Source organism: Pleurodeles waltl, chromosome 3_1, assembly GCF_031143425.1.
Source record: "Pleurodeles waltl isolate 20211129_DDA chromosome 3_1, aPleWal1.hap1.20221129, whole genome shotgun sequence".
NCBI classification, from domain to species: Eukaryota; Metazoa; Chordata; class Amphibia; order Caudata; family Salamandridae; genus Pleurodeles; species Pleurodeles waltl.
Genome location: NC_090440.1, coordinates 373,355,759 through 373,376,169, shown reverse-complemented (window position 1 = coordinate 373,376,169; position 20,411 = coordinate 373,355,759). Strand labels below are relative to the sequence as shown.

At 47.3% G+C, this 20,411-nt stretch overlaps 1 protein-coding gene across 3 annotated transcripts in view; it reads right to left on the bottom strand.

The window, feature by feature from the left end:
- PDE8A (phosphodiesterase 8A) overlaps positions 1 to 20,411 on the bottom strand; it is a 2,216,737-nt gene that overhangs the window by 158,743 nt on the left and 2,037,583 nt on the right. For all 3 annotated transcript variants that reach the window (XM_069222557.1, XM_069222555.1, XM_069222556.1), the window contains exon 20: positions 13,194 to 13,361. In XM_069222557.1, coding sequence (XP_069078658.1) covers positions 13,194 to 13,361 — 168 coding nt within the window. The remainder of the gene's footprint in view (positions 1 to 13,193; positions 13,362 to 20,411) is intronic.

Genomic DNA, 20,411 nt, shown 5'->3' with positions numbered 1-20,411 from the left:
AAGAATTCTGGACGGTGCGATTGCTAAGTTGCACCAGTGCAAAACCGTTAGTCAAATACCCACAGTTCTGGAGTAAGAAGAGAATCATGGACAAAAGACTCTTTCATGACTTGGTTGGTCTGGATTGTTTTTGATTTTTTATTTAAAGGTTTCCTAACAAAAAATCAAGTAGGGACTGTCAGTACCCAAAATGAGATGTTCAAGTAGACAAGGAAGAAAGCCTACTTCAACTGCGCTGCTTATCCCTGAGGGGCTGGAGAGATTACGTTTGGTGACTGGTTATACCTTGGTGTCACCATGTACACAGCGTATACCCTCCTTTTTTGGAAATATTTTGAAAGGATGTACCTACTCTCTCCTGACTTCGGATTGCCTACAGCTGGAATCTAACAAAGTGGTTATGGTGGTCACATTTAACAACAAACTCACATAATAAAAGGAACCGGTGTCCTGGGCACAGAGAATAGACCTAGGAACATAACCAATATCCATAGGTTCTTCCTCCCCATTCTCTTTTCGGCTTTTGCAGAAACAGGCGACATGGCTCCACTCTCCACATTCGCAGCAATGAGGACAAGGGTTTACCATAGGCACAGGTTTCCCTATTCTAGGCTTGTAAGGTTTATTTCTAGTTTTGTTGGGCTTTTTCTTATACTTGAGACTGGACAGGGGAATGGGCTTGGACAACTTCTTAGACTCAGCTGGATACCCTCAAGACTGGGCATGTGCAAACAAAGTGGAAATTTTTACTGCATGGTCAAGAGTCAAGAGTCAACCCAGCATGTTGTCGCAATCATTTCTGTGTTTGAAATGGTAAAGCTTCCAAATGCTGTTCAAGGTAGATTTTTTTCCATGATTTCTTCTTTTGTGGATTCCAAGGGTTTAAGCCAGCGATCTGTGGCATCTTTCATTCTATAGAACAAGGTATTCAGGGCGTCTCTGGGTGTACCTCTTTCTTTTCTGAACTTCAATCTGTGGGTTTCTTCATCTACACCTAAATTATCCATAATAAATTGTTTCACTCCTCCATAACCTGTCGTCCCATTCCGGTTGACAATCTGATATGCTGCTTGTGCTTCTCCTGTAAGCAACGGTGCTAAATAGAAAGACCATCTTTTCAGTTGGCCAGGTGCTAGCACAAGCAGCTTGTTCAAAGTCTTCCCCAGGTACATACTTCCGTAATGGTACCATAGCCACTGATACCATGGGTCCTTGTGACAGGCCAATGCCAGCAACCATCTGAGTCTTTCCTTCTGCCATTTTAGTGAGGTGATCCCCTTGGGAAGGAAAGGCATTAGCGAGCACCGTCTGGTCTACCTCCGCTTACTTCATGTATTTCTCAAGAGCCCCTTCCAGTTTCTGCTGGCCCTCATGTACCTGATACACAAGGTGATCCATCTTGTAACAGACGGTGTCTTATGCCCACATTCTTCACCACTTGTCACATGGTCTGGCAAATGGCTTGGTAGACGGATACATTTTTTTATTGCACACCTTAATTAATCGCTTATTAGTCTCTTTGTTATTCTCTATAAGCCTTGCGTTTTCCTCCTTTGGCTTTTGTTTTGTCACAATTGTCTTTGTTTTCCTCTTACCTCTAGGATCGACTGGACCTGACCACCGTGGTTGGCGCGCCCCTAAGATAGAAGAGGAAAGTACCACAGGTAAGTGGATGTTCTTTAATGTTAGCTATAGTATGGGAGTGGGTATGAGGGCTATAATCACCTACTTGTCTTATCCCGTGTTGTTATGCATTCCTTTCTTTTCTTTCTATTGGTTACAAGTGGGGCATGCAACTCTAATTCCCGTCTTCTAAATAAGACATGGAATCCACCACTTAAGCGGGTAACCCCTTTTCGGTCGAAACGTTCTGGACCCCGCAGCTACCCGTTTCCCACCCACCAGTGAGTCCCAGTAGATGCCCACGTACCTGGGCTATCCACCCCCCGGTGAGCATGGCAGGGTGATACAAGGAAACAGTGGGCTCCCTGCTTACTATTTGAGTCGCTGCGGGGGTGCAGGGAGGTCGACTCAGAGTGTCCACGTCGTTGGAGTCGCCTGGGGTCCTCTATGCGGTGTTGGTTGTCCTGAACTTGAGCCGGGGGTGTTGGGTGCAGAGTGTGAAGACTCATGCGGGAAGTTAGAGTCTCTTTAAAGTTGCTTTCTTTGCTATTGTTTTTGGACAGAGCCGCTGTCCTCAGGAGGTTCTTGGTCCTTTAGATGCAGGTCAGTCTTTTGAGTCCTCAGAGGTCGCTGGTCCTGCTGGATGCGTCGCTGTGCAGGTTCTTTGAGTCTGGAGACAGGCCGGAAGGGCTGGGGCTAAGTCAGGTGTTGTCTCCATCGTCTCTGTGGGGCTTTCAGGTCAGCAGTCCTTCTTCTTTCTTCAGGTTGCAGAAATATGATTTCCTTGGTTGCCCCTAAATACTCAATTTAGGGGTGTGTTTAGGTCTGGGGGGCAGTAGCCAATTCTCCTTTGGGGGAGGGAAGGCACATCCATAATCCTATTGGGGGGAATCCTCCAAAGCAAGATGTAGGATTTCTTAAGGCAGGGATCACCTCAGCTCAGGACACCTTGGGGGCTGTCCTTACTGGAAGGTGACTCCTCCTTGTTTTTCTCATTATCTCCTCTGGAGTTGCTGCCAAAAGTGGGGGCTGTGTCCAGGGGGGGGGGAGGGGATAGGGGGGGGGCAGCACTGGGGTAGCGGGCATCTCCTAGCTGGAGTGCCCTGGGGCATTGTAACACGAAGCTTGAGCCTTTGAGGCTCACTGCTAGGTGTTACAGTTCCTGCAGGGGGGAGGTGTGAAGCACCTCCAGCCAGAGCAGGCTTTTGTTTCTGTCCTCAGAGAGCACAAAGGCCCTCACCACATGGGGTCAGAAACTCGTCTCTCAGCAGCAGGCTGGCACAGACCAGTCAGTCCTGCACTGAACAATTGGGTAAAATACAGGGGGCATCTCTAAGATGCCCTCTGTGTGCATTTTGTAATTAATCCAACACTGGCATCAGTGTGGGTTTATTATTCTGAGAAGGTTGATACTAAACTTTCCAGTATTCAGTGTAGCCATTATGGAGCTGTGGAGTTCGTTTTTGACAAACTCCCAGACCATATACTTAATATGGCCACACTGTACTTACAATGTCTAAGAATAGACTTATACACTGTAGGGGCATATTGTTCATGCAGCTATGCTCTCAGCTGTGGTATAGTGCACCCTGCCTTAGGACTGTAAGGCCTACTAGAGGGGTGACTTACCTATGCCACAAGCAGCATTTTGTGTGCATGGCATCCTGAGGGGGATGCCATGTCAACTTTGCCTTTTTCTCCCCACCAACACACACAACCTACAATGGCAGTGTGCATGTGTTAGGTGAGGGGTCCCTTAGGGTGGCACAACATATGCTGCAGCCCTTAGGGACCTTCCCTGGTCACAGGGCCCTTGGTACCACTGGTACATTTTACAAGGGACTTATCTGTGTGCCAGGGGTGTGCCAATTGTGGAAACAATGGTACATTTTAGGTGAAAGAATACTGGTGCTGGGGCCTGGTTAGCAGGGTCCCAAGCACACTTCTCAGTCAAGTCAGTATCAGGCAAAAAGTGGGGGATAACTGCAACAGGGAGACATTTCCTTACACCACTGTTTTAAATCAAAGTTCTATACTTACCTGTGTGAAGTACCTTACAATTTATGTACTTACCTAAAATTTGAATCTTGTGGTTCTAAAAGAAAGTAAGAAAATAATATTTTTCTATATAAAAAAACCTATTGGCCTGGAGTGAAGTCTTTGAGTGTGTGTTCTCATTTATTGCCTGTGTGTGTGTACAACAAATGCTTAACACTACCCTCTGATAAGCCTACTGCTCGACCACACTACCACAAAATAGAGCTGCAATCTTCTATCTGGCATGGGACATCGACTGCATCCTCAAATAACTCTTCACTCGCTCCAAGGGTGCATTCCTGACCATCTTCGTCCTACCATCTACCAAATCCTGCCACCACAGCTGGGTGGGTAGTGGCTCCTGCCCCACCGGACTCTTCAGTGACTTCTGAACTTAGTACCCTTTTTCCACAGGTCTTCCTCTTTAGGAATTTACTGCTGCAGAGTGCCCTGCCTACTTGAAATCCAAGATGGCAAAACCCAAGGACCCTCTGGAGAAGCTCTGAGCACCACCCCTGAGGTGGTGATGGACAAGGGACTGGTCACTCTCCTTTCCATTCTCCAGTTTCACGCCAGAGCAGGGACTGGGTGTCCCTGAACTGGTGTAGACTGGATTATGCAAGGGGGGCACCAAAAGTGCCCTTCAAAACATTTCCAGTGGCTGGGGAAGGCTATCCCTCCCAAGCCTGTAACACCCATTTCCAAAGGGAGAAGGAACTCCTTTGTTCTGCCTTCCTGGGCTCGAGCTGCTCAAGCAACAGGAGGGCAGAAACCTGTCTGACAGGTGGCAGCAGCAAGGGCTGCCTGGAAAATCTCAGAAGACTGGAATGGTAGTACTGGGGGTCCTTTAAGGAGCCCCCAGAGTGCAAGGAATCATACAACCAATGCTTGCTGCAAAAGCACTGGGGTATGATTCCAACATGTTTGATACCAAACATGCCTATGTTTGGAGTTACCATTATGTAGCAGGACATAAGTAGTGACCTATATCCAGTACACACAGAAAATGTTGTCCCCGCACTCCCTATGGGTGGCAAAAGAAATGCTACAGCCCATAGGGATCCCCTGGAACACCAATGCCCTGGGTACCTAGGTATCATATACTAGGGACTTATAAGGGGCACCAGTATGCCAAATGTGGGTGAAATACTGGATTACCAGTATGTAGTGACACAATTTAGAGGAGAGAGAGAATAATCACTGGGTCCTGGTTAGCAGGATCCCAGTGAACACAGTCAAGTACACTGACACCAGGAAGAAAATGGGGGTAACCATGGCCAAAAGAGGATACTTTCCTACATGAACACCCAATTTAATGCAGAATGTCAGGACTCTGGCTCTTCATAATTACTACCTACTGCATAGAAGAACCAAGAGGTGACAAGTTTCCCCTTTGTCTCACAGATACAGCAAGGAGATTGTTGGAGAGATCTTTATGCTTCATTGTTCCCAGATTTGTAAACTTTTCAGTCAAGGGAAGGGAAGCGTTTTAAATATGCTGATATGGGGAGTCTGGCATAAAGGAGTTCTTTACCATTTAAAGGTCAAATAGAATTTCATTATTCATTCTACCATTTAATTTGTCGATTATTTCACATTCACTCTATCTCTTTTACTCAAACAGTTTTTGGCTGAAATGACTGGCAGTACTATCACCTTCAATATATAAATTTGCCTAATGCCAGGTTAAGATATTCAGTCCAAATTACTGAATGAGAAAGAGGCAATGTCAAAGTTAATTGGTTGGGTGACTAGAAACCTACAACTAGACAAGCAGAACAGGAGGGCCCATGTGAAATTTGCAGCTTCATTCTATGTACTGAGCACTCCGAATCAATATTACACTTCTCACTAAGTGATGCTCAGATTGGAGGCTTTAGAAGACACTCTGAAGTTAGTTTAGCTCATACTTTGAATTCCTGTTATGTCCTAATGTGAATGCAAGTTTCTAGTTTATGTTAGTTTCCATCGGAATTTCACATGTAATTCCCTCTGTGTTCCAAGCAAATCCCAATAATTTATTTTTACAATTCCCTTTTAATAAATATGTCAGCAACTATGGTGGCTTGCCCGAGGGAAGGGGTGGCCAGCCGCCTAAGATGATAGACGGAATCTCGTAGGCACCAGGGAAATTAAATATCCACAGCCATCCTCTCTATAACCAATGCTGGAATGCTGGGGTAGCACAGACAGCCCCCCCCACCCTAAATGGTCGTTCTATTGACTGTTGAGGCCATGATGCGGGCGTGGGACACCATTGCAAGGACTGGGCTGTTGCTGCAGCTTATCATTGGTGGTTCCGGATGCCCTGCTCTTCCCTCGCATTTAGAGCTGGTTCCAGCCAGCTGACCGAGGCAAGACTTTGTTTTGGTCCATATGACCCAAAGGGCCTGGCCCACATAGGCCTACCCCTGACGGACAGAGAGATTGGCCCCGAGAGGCAGAATGGGTGACAGCGTATCAGCCTGGGACAGGACACACTGTGGGAGCAGGAAGGTCTCAGAGGTGCTGTGCTGTGAACCTCATCTTTACCAGCACTCTAGCCAAATGAGAGGTGGGTGTTGAACTACAGCTGAGACAGGCGTGCCTTGTGCTCAAACATCTGTTACAGCCTGCCAGCCCTCCCTGTATCACTGAGGGAGGAGTGGCCCTCCAGCGACCGCCATATTCTACTCATCTCTGCATGCTCCTTATCCTCGCAGCCACCCTGCTGGAGTGCTGAGTGGAGTTCTGTGAAGGTATACCTTGGGAGGCACTAGATCCTGAAGTCACCCCTTTAGACCCACAACTGGGGCCCACAGCTGGGGTCCGGCATAGCTGGGATGGGGGATGCAGTCCATGTCCCTAACCATATGAGCTTCTATTGGCGCACATAGTGCTTCCAAAGCACCAAAGTCACGGCCAGTCGGCCCTGGGGTCTTAATGTTGCACCTTCTCAGCAATTCTGCTCCCTCCTCAACAGGGCAGTCTTCTACAGGAACATCAGTGGTCTGTGAATAAGAATGGCCACTGTGCACAATACTAGCTTGGTATGTGAGCCCGGGCCAGCCACAGAGGAAAGAGTCACCTCATCAAAAGAGGACACTTTAATGCCTACTAACCACCATGGGACAACTGCACCACTTTGTGCTCCGACCAGGGACCTTATCAGCTGCTTTGCCCTCCTGCTAGCCACCCCAGCCCCACACTGCCAGTGACCTGTTACCCATGGCCATTAGTACTAGGCCCTTGACTCGGCTTGCTTCTTAACCTTTTCAACTGAGGCCAGCATCTCATTCACGGTGAGCAGCTGAGAGGTTCTGATATCCCTAGAATGAGCCTTGCTGGCCCCTGACACAAGGCCCAGTCACTAGCTACCAACTGTGTGACACTCCACGACCTACACTGCACATCTCGGGGCCCCACCTGTGTCTTCTGTGCTGGTTTGCCGAACGTAACAACGCTGATATGGGTCGTACCAAGGGCACAAGGCCGGCCCCTACACCAAGCAAAGACAAGTCCAGTTCGATGGCACAGCAGACCGCACAGAAGTAGACTGTATCCCATCCACCGCGCCAGGCTCTGCACCAGACAAACTCAACATAATTCTGCAGGAAATCTGGGACTCAAGGGCTGCCACAGAACACCACATTGGTGTTGGACTTAGGCCCGCTACTCAACAAACACTTCAAATTGTCTGACAGGGTCAAGGCTGCAGAGGCAGAATTGGCGACTTTGACTCCCCAACAGATGCTTGCTCTGACAACTGCGTCTTCTACACAATTGGGGTGAAGATGCATAAGGCCAAGCACACCATAATAATGTGTGCATTATTGGACTGCCTGAGGGTAGGGAGGGAGCCAATGCTACGCTGTTTATCAAAAACTGGCTGAAGACCAGGGTAGCCCCACAGGAACTCTGGGACATATTCACAGTGAAGAGGGCACACAGGATACCCACACACCACCCACCTCCAGAAGCAACTCCCATGCCCATCGTGGCATGTATCCAGAACTTCAGGGACCGAGACATTGTGCTGCAAAAGGCCAGGGAAAATGTCCCAATGGTTGTCAACAACACCAATGTGTTCCTCTTCCCTGACTACACTCTAGCAGTAGAATGTAAACAATCATAGTTCCTTGCTTCAAAGAAACAACTCAGAGAGTTTAGCATACACCCTAATGTTCTCAGCCTGCCTAAGGGTAGTACATGATAAGCAAACTCTGTTCTTTGATACTCCAGAGTCATTATGGGATTGGCTGGAGACAATACCCAAATGCTTGTCACCCCCCAACCCTGAAGCATCACAAGGCTCCTCACAGCGCACCTTGTGGCATCTCCGACAGGGGGGTCCTTGGCGACCTCCATACACAGCTGCTCCCTCTCCTCAACAGGCATTGGAGGAGCGACACACAGTATTATAGATGGTGACTTCGACCAGGCAACTAAGAACCCCATCAGCATCCAACCAGCTCATCCAGCAGTGCGGCCTCAGACTCTCACTCCAACACAAGTATGGCCCTCTTCCCCCACATTGATGCCGCACACGTTGGACATAGTAATCTGACCTTCCTATCATCACTAGCCGATCCAGATGTTCAGCACATTGTGGGACGGATCCAGCTGGCAGCCATGTTCTTCTCCACTCCTCTAGATTCATGTATTGTATTTGAAACTCATACTGTACCTTTATGTGGTTTACCTTTTCTTATTGTCCCTTTCCTGTGGAGCTCCAACAGAAAGTAAGTTTTATCTGCTCCTATGATTGATATAGGCTGTCCAGTACTTCAGCTCAACTGACTGGCCACCAGAGCATTTGCTCCAGTTTATGCTTAGTTGAGATAAGTTCCTTTTTTTGGTCGAACAAATGTTCCTCGCTGGACTGAGTACTGGGGTTTGACTGTTGGTATTTCATCTTCTGTCATGTATTATATAATCATGCTTTAGGCGGTTTGGGAGGATTGGAGAGGGGCTCCACTTTTTCTGTTTTTCACTTGCTTTATAAATGTTGACAGTACCAAACGCTTTTAAAATATTGACATGGAATGTCAGGGGCATGGGCTTGGCTCACAAACGTCACTCTATCCAGTCCCAGCTCAACCGCCATAAGGACCACATTGTTTAGTTACAGGAAACCCACCTCTCATCGGCGGAATCCCTTAAATTACGCATGAAGTGGAGAGGGCAGTTATTTGGCACTACATTCTCAGCTTTTGCATGTGAAGTGGCGGTCTGGGTGTGGACTGGAGTGCTGTCTGAAGTTGTGGATACTATTATGTGTTTGTCCATGGGAACCTGGATAGTAGACTACTGGTATTAGGTAGTGTCTATATTTCAAACATGAAACAATATCTCTTTATATCACACCTCTACTTTGTGCTTACTGACTGGTCCCACTTAACAGAGACTTTAATGCAGTCACGGACACACACCTCGATCGCTCACACACACCCCCGCCCAGTGCGCCATCATTTAGACAAGCAAGAAAGAACATTGCAGGACTGGGCATTAGGTTGTTCGCTATCAGATGCATGGAGGTAGCTCAATGATGGAATGAGAGAATACTAATTTTATTCCCTGCCACACAAATTGCACTCCCGTCTAGACCTCATTTGATGCCCCGCGAACATGCTGGTGAATATTACCAGCCCCTCTTAACTAGGTAAAACCCCGCCTGACCACAACCTCCTGCAGCTAAGCATGTCCCGGTGCTGATTTCTACCCCAGTCCCCACATGGCGTTTGCAGCTTCTTCAATTACACAACATTGTCTTTAAAGATACTCTGGCTACTACAATCACTAATTATTTTTTGGAAAACACCAATGCTATCTAATCCCCCTGATAGAGTGGAAGCTTTGTAAAGTGACCATATGAGGGGTGTCCATGTCCTCAATGGCAGGGGGCACAACACTCAGTCTTACATGCCACTTAAACATGTCCAAAAGCAACTAGGAATGTTTGAACAGATGATGGTTCCCATGCAGAAAGGCTACAGGAATGTTGGGTTCGATATGTTGCGCTCCTAGAGTGCCTGAGGATCACAGACTACAGCACACCCATGCAAAAGCTACATCCCCAGGGGGTAGGGCAGGAGCACTACTGGCACATATGACCTGCCTGCAAGTGTACCTTACCCCCATCCTCTCAGTACGTCCACCCACAAGTGGCCAATGCACGGCACAAGAAGATATTAATACACATTTAGGGATTAGTATGCTCACCTTTGCGGACCTTGCCCTCTTCCATCCCCTGCTATCAATACTACCTTTCTGATGGCTTACACCTGCTCCAGGTACTAGGGTCCCGCTATCAGAGCTGGGGCCCCCCTCTGACACAGGACGAAATGTGCAGTACAATGACAGAGTTCCCCTGCAATAAGACTCCTGGATTGGACAGATAACCTTTCAAATTCTATGTCACCTTCACAACCAGTGTGCTGCCACACTTAGACAAACAGTATAAAACATCACTAGAGACTGGCTCCTTCCCACCCACTACTCGCCAAGCGCTAGTCTCGTATTTGCACAAACCAGGCCACAACCCAGACAACATGTCCTCTTAAAGGCCACTATCTTTACTGAAAAACGAATATAAAATACTAAGCACAGTGTTGGCAAAAACTATGCTCCCTATTTTACCGGTTCTAATCAACACTGATCAGAACGGGTTCTTCATACACCAGTACCTCCTTAAACATCATATGCTTATACCAGGTAATGGAGGTGGCCAAAGGCAACTACCGAGCCGTGGGATGCCTCTCTCTCTCAACCTGTAACAGGCATTGGACACTCTAAGTTGGGAGTATATGTTTGCAACTCTAACCAAATTCGCAATCCCCCAAGCCTACATTAGATGTATAAACTCCTCTACACAGACCCTACGGCACGAGCACGGACTGGCCCGACATATTGTGTACTTATTCTAGATTCAGGGGCACTAGGCAGGGTTGCCCCTTGTCCTCATTCCTCTTTGTACTGGCAATGGAGCCCCTAGCACTAAGCACCAGGCAGACGGCAGGTGAAAGTGTATATCACTAGGGTCACAATATCATGCTGTTTCTATGTACGCAGTTGGTATTATAACACACATACACGACCTGACCAAGGATCTTACACTACTCACCACCCTCCTTCGCCTGCTCGAAGATCTCCCTGGTATTTGAGTTAATCATACCAAATCCTACGCATTCTCCTTTCAGGAGCGTACACTGGGAAATGCCATACTGCTGTCAGCAAGAAACATTCCAGTGGCTTCACTTGCATTCTGTTACCTTGGCATACAGATCTATATGTCCCTCACGGATCTGTTGGATGGCAAATTGTACTAAGACCATCACTCCCATCAACACCCCAAATCCCCAAAAGTACGCTTCTGGATTACATTGCCCATCTCAGTGGCAAGCCGACTGATGCTCTCTAAGATGCTTTCCTAAGATGTGTCCTCATCTATTATATTTTTTTGTTAATGTATCAGTAGTGGTTGCAGCAATCCATTTCAGACAACTTAACACCCTGCTCATAGATTTGATAAGGGGCACAGGAAGATGCAGACTAAGCCTGCTTAAGCTACAGCTACCACCAGAGGAGGGTGGGATGGACGCCCCGGATTTTCGGGCTTATTGTTATGCAGGCGAATTGCAGTGGCTATCATGCTGGCTAGCGGGCATTCACCAAAAAGAAATAGATTATACGCCACGAATGTTGCAACATGGTAAACTGTAAACACTATTACTAACAGGCAATCCCCCCCTTCCCACCTACCCAAAGCCCTGCCTGCCTAGCACTACTCCTAAGTAATGCACTTACATACTGGAAACAGGCTCCTAATACACACAGCACTCACTTCACATTAGTCACCTAACATACCACTGCAAGGACTGCAGACACCGATGGGTCCACTCACGTACCTTAGGCTGGAGTCCTGGGAGGCTGCGTGTATTCATACACTGGGAGACATGTCTGCGGATGGAGAACTCATGCCACACCAGGACTTCATCCAAATTCATGCTTGTCAAACTCTCTTTTTCTGACTCATGCTAACCTTTCCTGATATGTCCGGATGCACATGGTGTCAATGGGGACAGAACCGGAGATACACTCCTTCATCCAAGTAACATACGAAATGGGCCCTGGTTGGCACTTGTTCAAATGGCTGTTTAAAGGATTGCATACATACCTGCACATTTCCTAGCACTGCTCCATGCTTGATGGGAAGAGGACTGTGGTCGCACCCTGAATGACAAGGAATGGTGCTTCCTCACTGAATATCCTCGCATGATGCTTCGTAACTCGTGGTCCAAATTCATTCAATTTTCCCTGCTGCACAGGGCCTATTTTACACATCAAAAATTACATAAATATTCCCCATGGTACCCCCCAACTGCCCCTGATGCTATGCTGACCCAGCAGACCTACTACATATGCTTTGGGCGTGTTCCCTCCCTTAAGGTTTCCTGGACCGGCGTCTACTCTTCCCTGATGGCCCCCACTGGAAAATGGCAGAGCACTGTATTAGACTTGTAACCACGACCTAAGCATTCTAAAACCTTGTCATTTTTTTGGACCTGGCCCTCCTGCTGGCCAAACAGTAGATCACAGATGCTGGAAGTCTTCTCGTGCCCCCTTTGTTGCCAGCTGGCAGGAGGCAGTCATACCCTGGGGTGCTGGTGAGGGACAGGCACTGCGTAGAGAAGAGTACCATGGACTTCAAAAGCATCCTACTGCCTTAGCATAGGATGCTCTCTTAGAAGCATTCAAGATCCAAACTGACAAAGACTAGAGACCTACTGGCAGGGGGAGGACTCCAAAATGTAGATGCTATTGGTACCCCCTTGACATTCCCCACATCTTTTGCCTTGTAGCAAATACCCCTACTGCCTTTGTGAAGGGGAGTGCACCCATGTGACCCTACCCAATGGATCCCACGCCCTTCCCTGAGGATCCTCCTGCTAATGCTGTTCTCTCTTACACTACACATGACAGACGACTAGTTGGGCTTAGGGTGGGGCAGAGGGTATTAAGAATTTGTCTGAGTTGCAATATCTCAGCAATAAAGTGTTTCACAGTCAATGATTATCTTCAAATAAGATGTTAATATCTTCTGTGTGATAGGTCACCGGCAAAACCGGATACAACGTTTCTATCAAAAATATACCTGAATGTTCAAAGGTATACTATGACAAATTAGTTAGTATGTGTCACGTATCTTTTTTTGTATAATAAAACTCAATTACGATTTTTTTTATTAAAAAAAAAAAAAAAAAAAATGAAAACCAAGGTGGTTTGCGCAAATAAACGTTTAGCCACAATCATTTTCCCTGTCAGTGCCATAGCAAGGTCTGCATACTAGGGCACATTCGCAGAGGCATGGCGATGCCAAAGCAGAGATAGATTGCATCAAAAGCACTCTTATTCATGAACAAACAGTAGAAATATATTGACAACGAAAAATAATTACCATAAAACGTTAGTAATGAGAAATGAAAGTATGAAAATGCATTTAGTTATCACAAATAAATGCCATCTGTGTTACGCGTTATTAAAACGTATTTTACCTGTGTAAAATACTCTTCAGAGATGCGCCCTGCCCATTCAATACACTGTGGCAGTGCTCTGCAAGGGTTGGAGATATCAGCACATTTAATCAACATGCGTTTAATAAGAATGCGATTTTCGGGCGTTGTAAGCACTGTTTTGACAGTGTCCTCTTCTCCTATGGAACCCTGTAATTTTGAAAATTGAAAAACAACATGTCAAATTTTCTACACGCTAACATAATTAACTGAAGACATTATGTAATGTTTCAAGAGCCTTGTAAAGCTGGACCAAAAATTATTTGCAGCAGAAATATCTATTAGTATACCACTTATAACTATAGCCCAGTGGTTCCCAAACTGGGAGCCGCGTCTCCCTGGTGCGCCATCAAAACTAGCCAGGGACGCCGCACATAGTTTGTAGCCTATATGAGTTTCTCTGTTCAGTATAACTGTAGAGAGAGGCCCCTTCCAACTCCCAACTCAGTCTATATTGCCCTACTTGCAAGGAACGCTTTGTCCCATTCTATTTTTGATCATTTACTAGTGAGAGGGAAATGTAATGAACTCATACTGATTTCAACTGGTGGCCTCTTTACCGAGCATGGGGGCTTAGTCCCCCTGTTTGTTTTGCTGCCCCTGGGCAGGAATCATATTAACCCCTTAGCTGCTGACTATTTGGGGTCATAACTTTTTGTCCACATAAGCTCTCCATGCCAAATTTGCGTACTTTCTTTCCAACATTGTACTTTCCTACAAACATCCTAGGGATTCTAAAGGTAACCAGAGTTTGTGGGTTCCCCTGGAGGAGTCTAAGAAATTAGCCAAAATACAGCCCAATTATTATTATTTTTTTTCAGAAAACTTGGAAAAAAGGGCTGCAGAACAAAGCATGTGTTTTTTTACCTGAAAATGGCATCAACAAGGGGTTTGCAGTGCAAACAAATCACCATCTTCACAGCGTTCAGGAACAGGCAGACTTGAATCAGAAAACCCAAATTGTCAACACAATTTTGGCATTTTACTGGGATATAGCCCATTTTTACTATTTTTTGTGCTTTTAGCCTCTTTCCAGTTAGAGACAGAAATGGGTGTGAAACCAATGCTGGATCCCAGACAGCTAAACATTTCTCAGAAGTAGGCAACATTTTGAATTCAGCAAGGGGTCATTTGTGTAGATCCTACAAAGTTTTTCTACAGAAAATAACAGTTGGAAAAAAATATATTGAGATTGAGGTGAAAAAAACAACCTAGTGCCCGCGACAGGAATAGATCACACAATGGTCAATGTTGGTCCTTACATGAGGACAACTGTTGACCCTCGCGTGATCCATTCCTGACGCAGGCACTAAGTACAGGCACTTAAGTGGGGTAGCGTTTTTATTAGGACAGGTGGGAATAGACTGGGAGGTAGGAATTTCGTGGATCCCAGCATATTCCTGTAGTTTGTGTGACAGAAATGCAAGAAAAAATTAGTTTTTAATTCAACATTTCACCTTTGCAGGGTATTCTGGGAAAGAAAACTTTGGGGAATCAATAGAAGTCACACCACTGTGGACTCCCCCAGATTTCTAGTTTCCAGAAATGTCTGGGTTTGGTACGTTTCCCTATATGGCTGCCGAGCCCAGGACCAAAAACGCAGGTGCCTGCCTTACAAAACCAGGTTGTTTTGTGACAGACAATGTTGATGTCTCCACAATACGATTTGTGTGGTGGAATTTGGGACTGAACTAAATTGGGGAGCTCCCAAGAGAGCACTCTCTCTGTGCTTGCCGCTGCATGAACCTGCTCTCTGGGCTCAGCTAACCCGCTGCACAGACTGTGCTTGCAAAGGGACAGCAGGACTGTCCTCATCACCTCCCTCTCAATGGAAAAGGAGTTATCAAGCGGGACTCCTCTGTAAGGAAATGCCTTCCTTGGCATGGTTACCCCCTAACGTTTTGCCTTTTGTTGATGCCAGTTATGATTATGATTAAAAGTGTGCTGGGACCCGGCAAACCAGGCCCCAGCACCAGTGTTCTTTCACTAAACTGTACCTTTGTTCAAACAACTGGCACAGCTCTGGCTCACAGATAAGTCCCTTGTAACTGGTACCCCTTGTACCAAGAGCCCTGTGGCCAGGGAAGGTTTCTAAGGACTGCAGTATGTATTATGCCAACCTGGGGACCCCTCACTCAGCATATGCACACCTCCTCACAGCTTGTGTGTGCTGGTGGGTAGAAAATGACTAAGTTGATATGGCAATCCCCTCAGAGTGCCATGCCCTTAACCCACTCACTGCCTGTGGCATAGGTAAGTCACCTCTTTAGCAGGCCTTACAGCCCTAAGACAGGTTGCACTATACCAAAGGTGAAGGCATAGTTGAATGAGCACTATGCCTCTACAGTGTCTAAGCAAAACCTTAGACATTGTAAGTGCAGGGTAGCCATACGGAGTATATGGTCTGGGAGTCTGTCAACTACAAACTCCACAGTTCCATAATGGCTACACTGAAATCTGGGAAGTTTGGTATCAAACGTCTCAGCACAGTAAATGCACACTGATGCCAGTGTGCAATTTATTGTAAAATACACCCAGAGGGCATCTTAGAGATGCCCCCTGAATACCAGTCGAACTCCTAGTGCTAGGCTGACCAGTTTCTGCCAGCCTGCCACAACCAGACGAGTTTCTGGCCACATGGGGAGAGAGCCTTTGTCACTCTGTGGCCAGGAACAAAGCCTGCACTGGGTGGAGGTGCTTCTCACCTCCCCCTGCAGGAACTGTAACACCTGGCAGTGAGTCTCAAAGGCTTCTGACTGTTGTTACAGCACCCCAGCACATCCCAAGTAGTGGAGATAGCCACCACTTCGGACACAGCGGCCACTTTTGGCACCAAGTCCAGAGGAGATAATGAGAAAAACAAGAAGGAGTCACCTACCAGTTAGGACAGCACCTAAAGTGCCCTGAGCTGTGGTGACCGCTGCCTTTAGAAATCCTCCATCTTGAGTTTGGAGGATTCCGCGAATAGGGATGTGCCCCGTTCCCCTCAGGGAGGAGGCACAAACAGGGTGTAGCCACCCTCAAGGACAGTAGTCATTGCCTACTGCTCCCCTGACTTAAATACACCCCTAAATTTAGTATTTCTGGGCGACCCTGAAACCAGGAAATCAGGATTCCTGCGACCTGAAAAAAAGAAGAAGGACTGCTGACCTGAAAGCCCCGCAGAGTTGACAACTGACTTGGCCCCAGCCCTATCGGCCCGTCTCCAGACTCACAGAACCTGCACAGTGACGCATCCAGCGGGACCAGCGACCTCCGAGGACCCAGAGTACTGCCCTGTACCTAAAGGACCAAGAAACTCCTGAGAAAAGCAGCACTGTTCAGAAACTGCAACAACTTTGCAACTTTGAAACAACTTTAAAGAGACTCTCACTTCCCGCCAGAAGCGTGAGTCTTCACACTCTGCACCCGACGCCCCCGGCTCGAGTCCAGGACACCAAACACCAGAGAGGACTCCCAGACGACTCGAACGACGTGGACACCCTGAGTCGACCCCCCTGCACCCTCACAGTGATGCCTGCAGAGAGGATCCAGAGGCTCCCCCTGACCGTGTCTTCTTGGTAACAAAGGAACCCGACGCCTGGACCAAGCACTGCACCCGCAGCTCCCAGGACCGAGAGGAACCACCTACCAGTGCAGGAGTGACCAACAGGCGGCCCTCATCCTAGCCCAGTCGGTGGTTGGCCCGAGAAGCCCCCCTGTGCCCTGCCTGCATCGTCTAAGTGACCCCTGGGTCACTCAATTGCTTTCTATATCAAACCCAACACCTACTTTGCCTACTGCACCCGGATGCCCCTGTGCCGCTGAGGGTGTGTTTTGTGGGCTTGTGTGTGTCCCCCCCAGTGCTCTACAAAACCCCGCTGGTCTGCTTCTCGAGGTCCCAGGTACTTACCTGTAAGCAGACTAGGACCGGAGCACCCCGGTTCTTCATAGGCGCATATGTGTTTTGGGCCCTCCTTTGACCTCTGCATCTGACCGGCCCTATGTTGCTGGTGCTGTGGCTTTAGGGTTGCCTTGAACCCCCAACAGTGGGCTGCCTATGCCCAGGAGACTGACTGTGTAAGTGCTTTACTTACCTGAGAAACCTAACCAAACTTACCTCCCCCAGGAACTGTTGATTTTTGCAGTGTCCACTTTTAAAATAGCTTATTGCCATTTTAACCAAAACTGTGTGTACTACTGTTTTAAATCAAAGTTCTATACTTACCTGTGTGAAGTACCTTGCATTTTATGTAGTTACCTCAAATCTTGTGGTTCTAAAATAAATTAAGAAAATAAATTTTTCTACGTAAAATCTATTGGCCTGGAGTTAAGTCTTTGAGTGTGTGTTCCTCATTTATTGCGTGTGTGTGTACAACAAATGCTTAACACTACCCTCTGATAAGCCTACTGCTCGACCACACTACCACAAAAATAGAGCATTAGAATTATCTAATTTTGCCACTATCAACCTCTAAGGGGAACCCTTGGACTCTGTGCACACTATCTCTTACTTTGAGATAGTATAAAACAGAGCCAATTTGCTACATTCCAACTGAAAAATCACTCCCAGAGTCTGCGTCATTGTCCTAACCCTCAGATGCTCTCTCAGTATCTGATCCTACATGAGAGTTGTCCTCTATAACCCGAGTGTGGGCTTGAGCAGCAGTCATCCAACGAGATGACCTCTCTGCTACTGGCTAAACTGTCACTCTCAAACACTAGCCTACGGGGGGGGGGGGGGGGAGAGAAAGAGAGAAAGTGTGTGTGTGTGTGTGTGTGTGTGTGTCTGTGTCTGTGTCTGTGTGTGTGTGTGTGTGTGTGTGTGTGTGTGTCTGTGTGTGTGTGTCTGTGTGTGTGTGTGTGTCTGTGTGTGTGTGTGTCTGTGTGACCTGCAACAGTAGAGGTCACCTTTCCTTCGCTTCTTCCCTCAATCAGCACTTTCTTCAAGACACTCAAAAAAAGAAACACTATTACTTCACCTTGTCACGTACCAGTCGTCACAGTCTTTAGCGCCTCTAGCGCCCAGTCCAACAATCATTATTGGTGCTCCCACTCCCATGACCACCTCCTCGGACTCCCTCATTACCACACAGCAAAAGTGCCATTCATCTCCCATAGCGCGCCCCCCCCCCCCCGGCACATACAATTCAATCATATTATAGCACAGGTAATTGCTGACTTTACTAATCTACTCCGCTATTTACATAAAATACAGTTTTGATCTTTGCAGTAGTCATATAAAACTTCAGCGCTACTTTATGGCATCAAAACTGCCACTAGACAAAAGCCAGATCCTTTCGTAGCAGAAACATAATCACAAGACTTATTTGACTTTTTTATTGCTACCTAAAAGCTACAATTGAAACGCGTCAGTTGAAATATGTGCATTGCTTTGAAGACGCAAGCTGCAACTGCAAGAGAACTGGTGGCAAATATATATATATCACTTTTATATGTGGGTGTGGTTTTCCTGGAGGCAGACTGCAGCCCCCAGGGAAACCATAGAGAGAGAGAGAGAGAAAGGTCAACATATAAACATCTACATATATAAAGATCTACATATATATATACCTATCTATATAGAGAGAGATATATCTATATAGAGAGATATATATAGATATATCTACATAGATATGTCTATATCTATATATATACACATATATATAATATCTTTTTTTAATAGCTGTATGGTTTCCTTGAGGTTCATATTGGGAAACCATACAACTATTAAAAAAACGTAATGCCCCCACAGCATGATGCAGGAGGCCATGAGGCCCAGCAGCCTCAGTCATTCTCAACGAAATCCAGGAAAGGGGCTGAAACATCGGTATCATAGCCCGAATATCTTGGACTCGCAATTAGGGAGGATATGCCTGAAACTGTACTTTATCCAGAACAGCTCTGATGAAGGGGAGCGTCTGAGAAGGCGTCAGGTGTGACTTCTACACGTTGATAGTGAACCCCAGCGAATGCAAAAGGTTCGCTGTAGTCTGGAGGTGGGAGACGACTGTCCGGGGCGAGTTCACCTTCAACAGCCAATCGTCGAGGTAGGGGAAGACTGGAAACCGTAACCTGCGCAGATGAGCTGCCACCACTACCATCACTTTCATGAACACCCGAGGGGCACTGGTAAGGCCAAAAGGGAGCACAGTAAACTGAAAGTGCTCATGACCTACCGCGAATCGTAGGTAACGTCTGTAGGCAGGGAAGACGGGAATGTGGAAGTATGCATCTTGCAAGTCCAACGCTACTATCCAGTAACCAGGATCCAGGGCAGCTAGTACCTGAGCCAATGTCAACATTTTGAACTTCTCCTTTTTTTAGGAAGAGATTGAGGGACCGAATCTCTCATTCCCTGCCTTTACCTTTGTCCTTTTTTGGAACCAGAAAGTAGCGGGAATAGCAAGCGCAACCTACTTCTGGCAACGGAACTGTCTCTATAGCTCCTTTGGCCAAAAGGGCTTGGACTTCCTCCCAGAGAAGTGCCATATGGTCCTCCGATATCTGATTGTATGAAGGTGGCATGGCTGGAGGAGATGTCTCGAAAGGGAGGGAGTAGCCCCTTCGGACAATTTGGAGGATCCGCCTGTCCGAGGTAATGAATTGCCATTGGGGCAGAAGATGGCGTATCCTGCACCCACTGGCTCCTGATGTACCCGCGGACTAGGAAGGCTTGGAGGCTGAAGAGAGGGCGAGGGTGGACTGGGCCTCAGCCGCACCCATCTTACCACCATAGAATAAGAAGCACCCTCCTCCGTAGCCATGCTAGGAGGAGCGAGCATACCAGTGTCAGGGGAGGTGTCTGGACCACTGGCATCACCCAAATCGTGCACCCAGTCCATTTGGGGGTCAAGCTGGTATTCTAAAGGGTCCAGCATCCCCTCCATACTCTCCCCGAATCCATACCCACAAGAATGAAGGTCTGGATCAACCCTGGGCCCAGGAGAGCCCATAGAGAATGGAATCAGCGTTAATTGACGTTGTTCCGGCTCTGGGTCGTCGAGTATAAGGATGGGATCGACGTTGATTGTGGGAACAGACGCCGGGGAAGGTAGCCGTGGCACGACCGGCATCAGAACGGATCAGCGATTGGATCCAGAGGGGCCCTCTGGAGCCGTGGCCGAAGCTGGCGGCTTTGAAACCAAGGGAACACCAACTGAGTCACCTGTGCCCGAAAGCACCGAAGGTGGGTCGGACTGCCCAAAAATGAGGTGCATG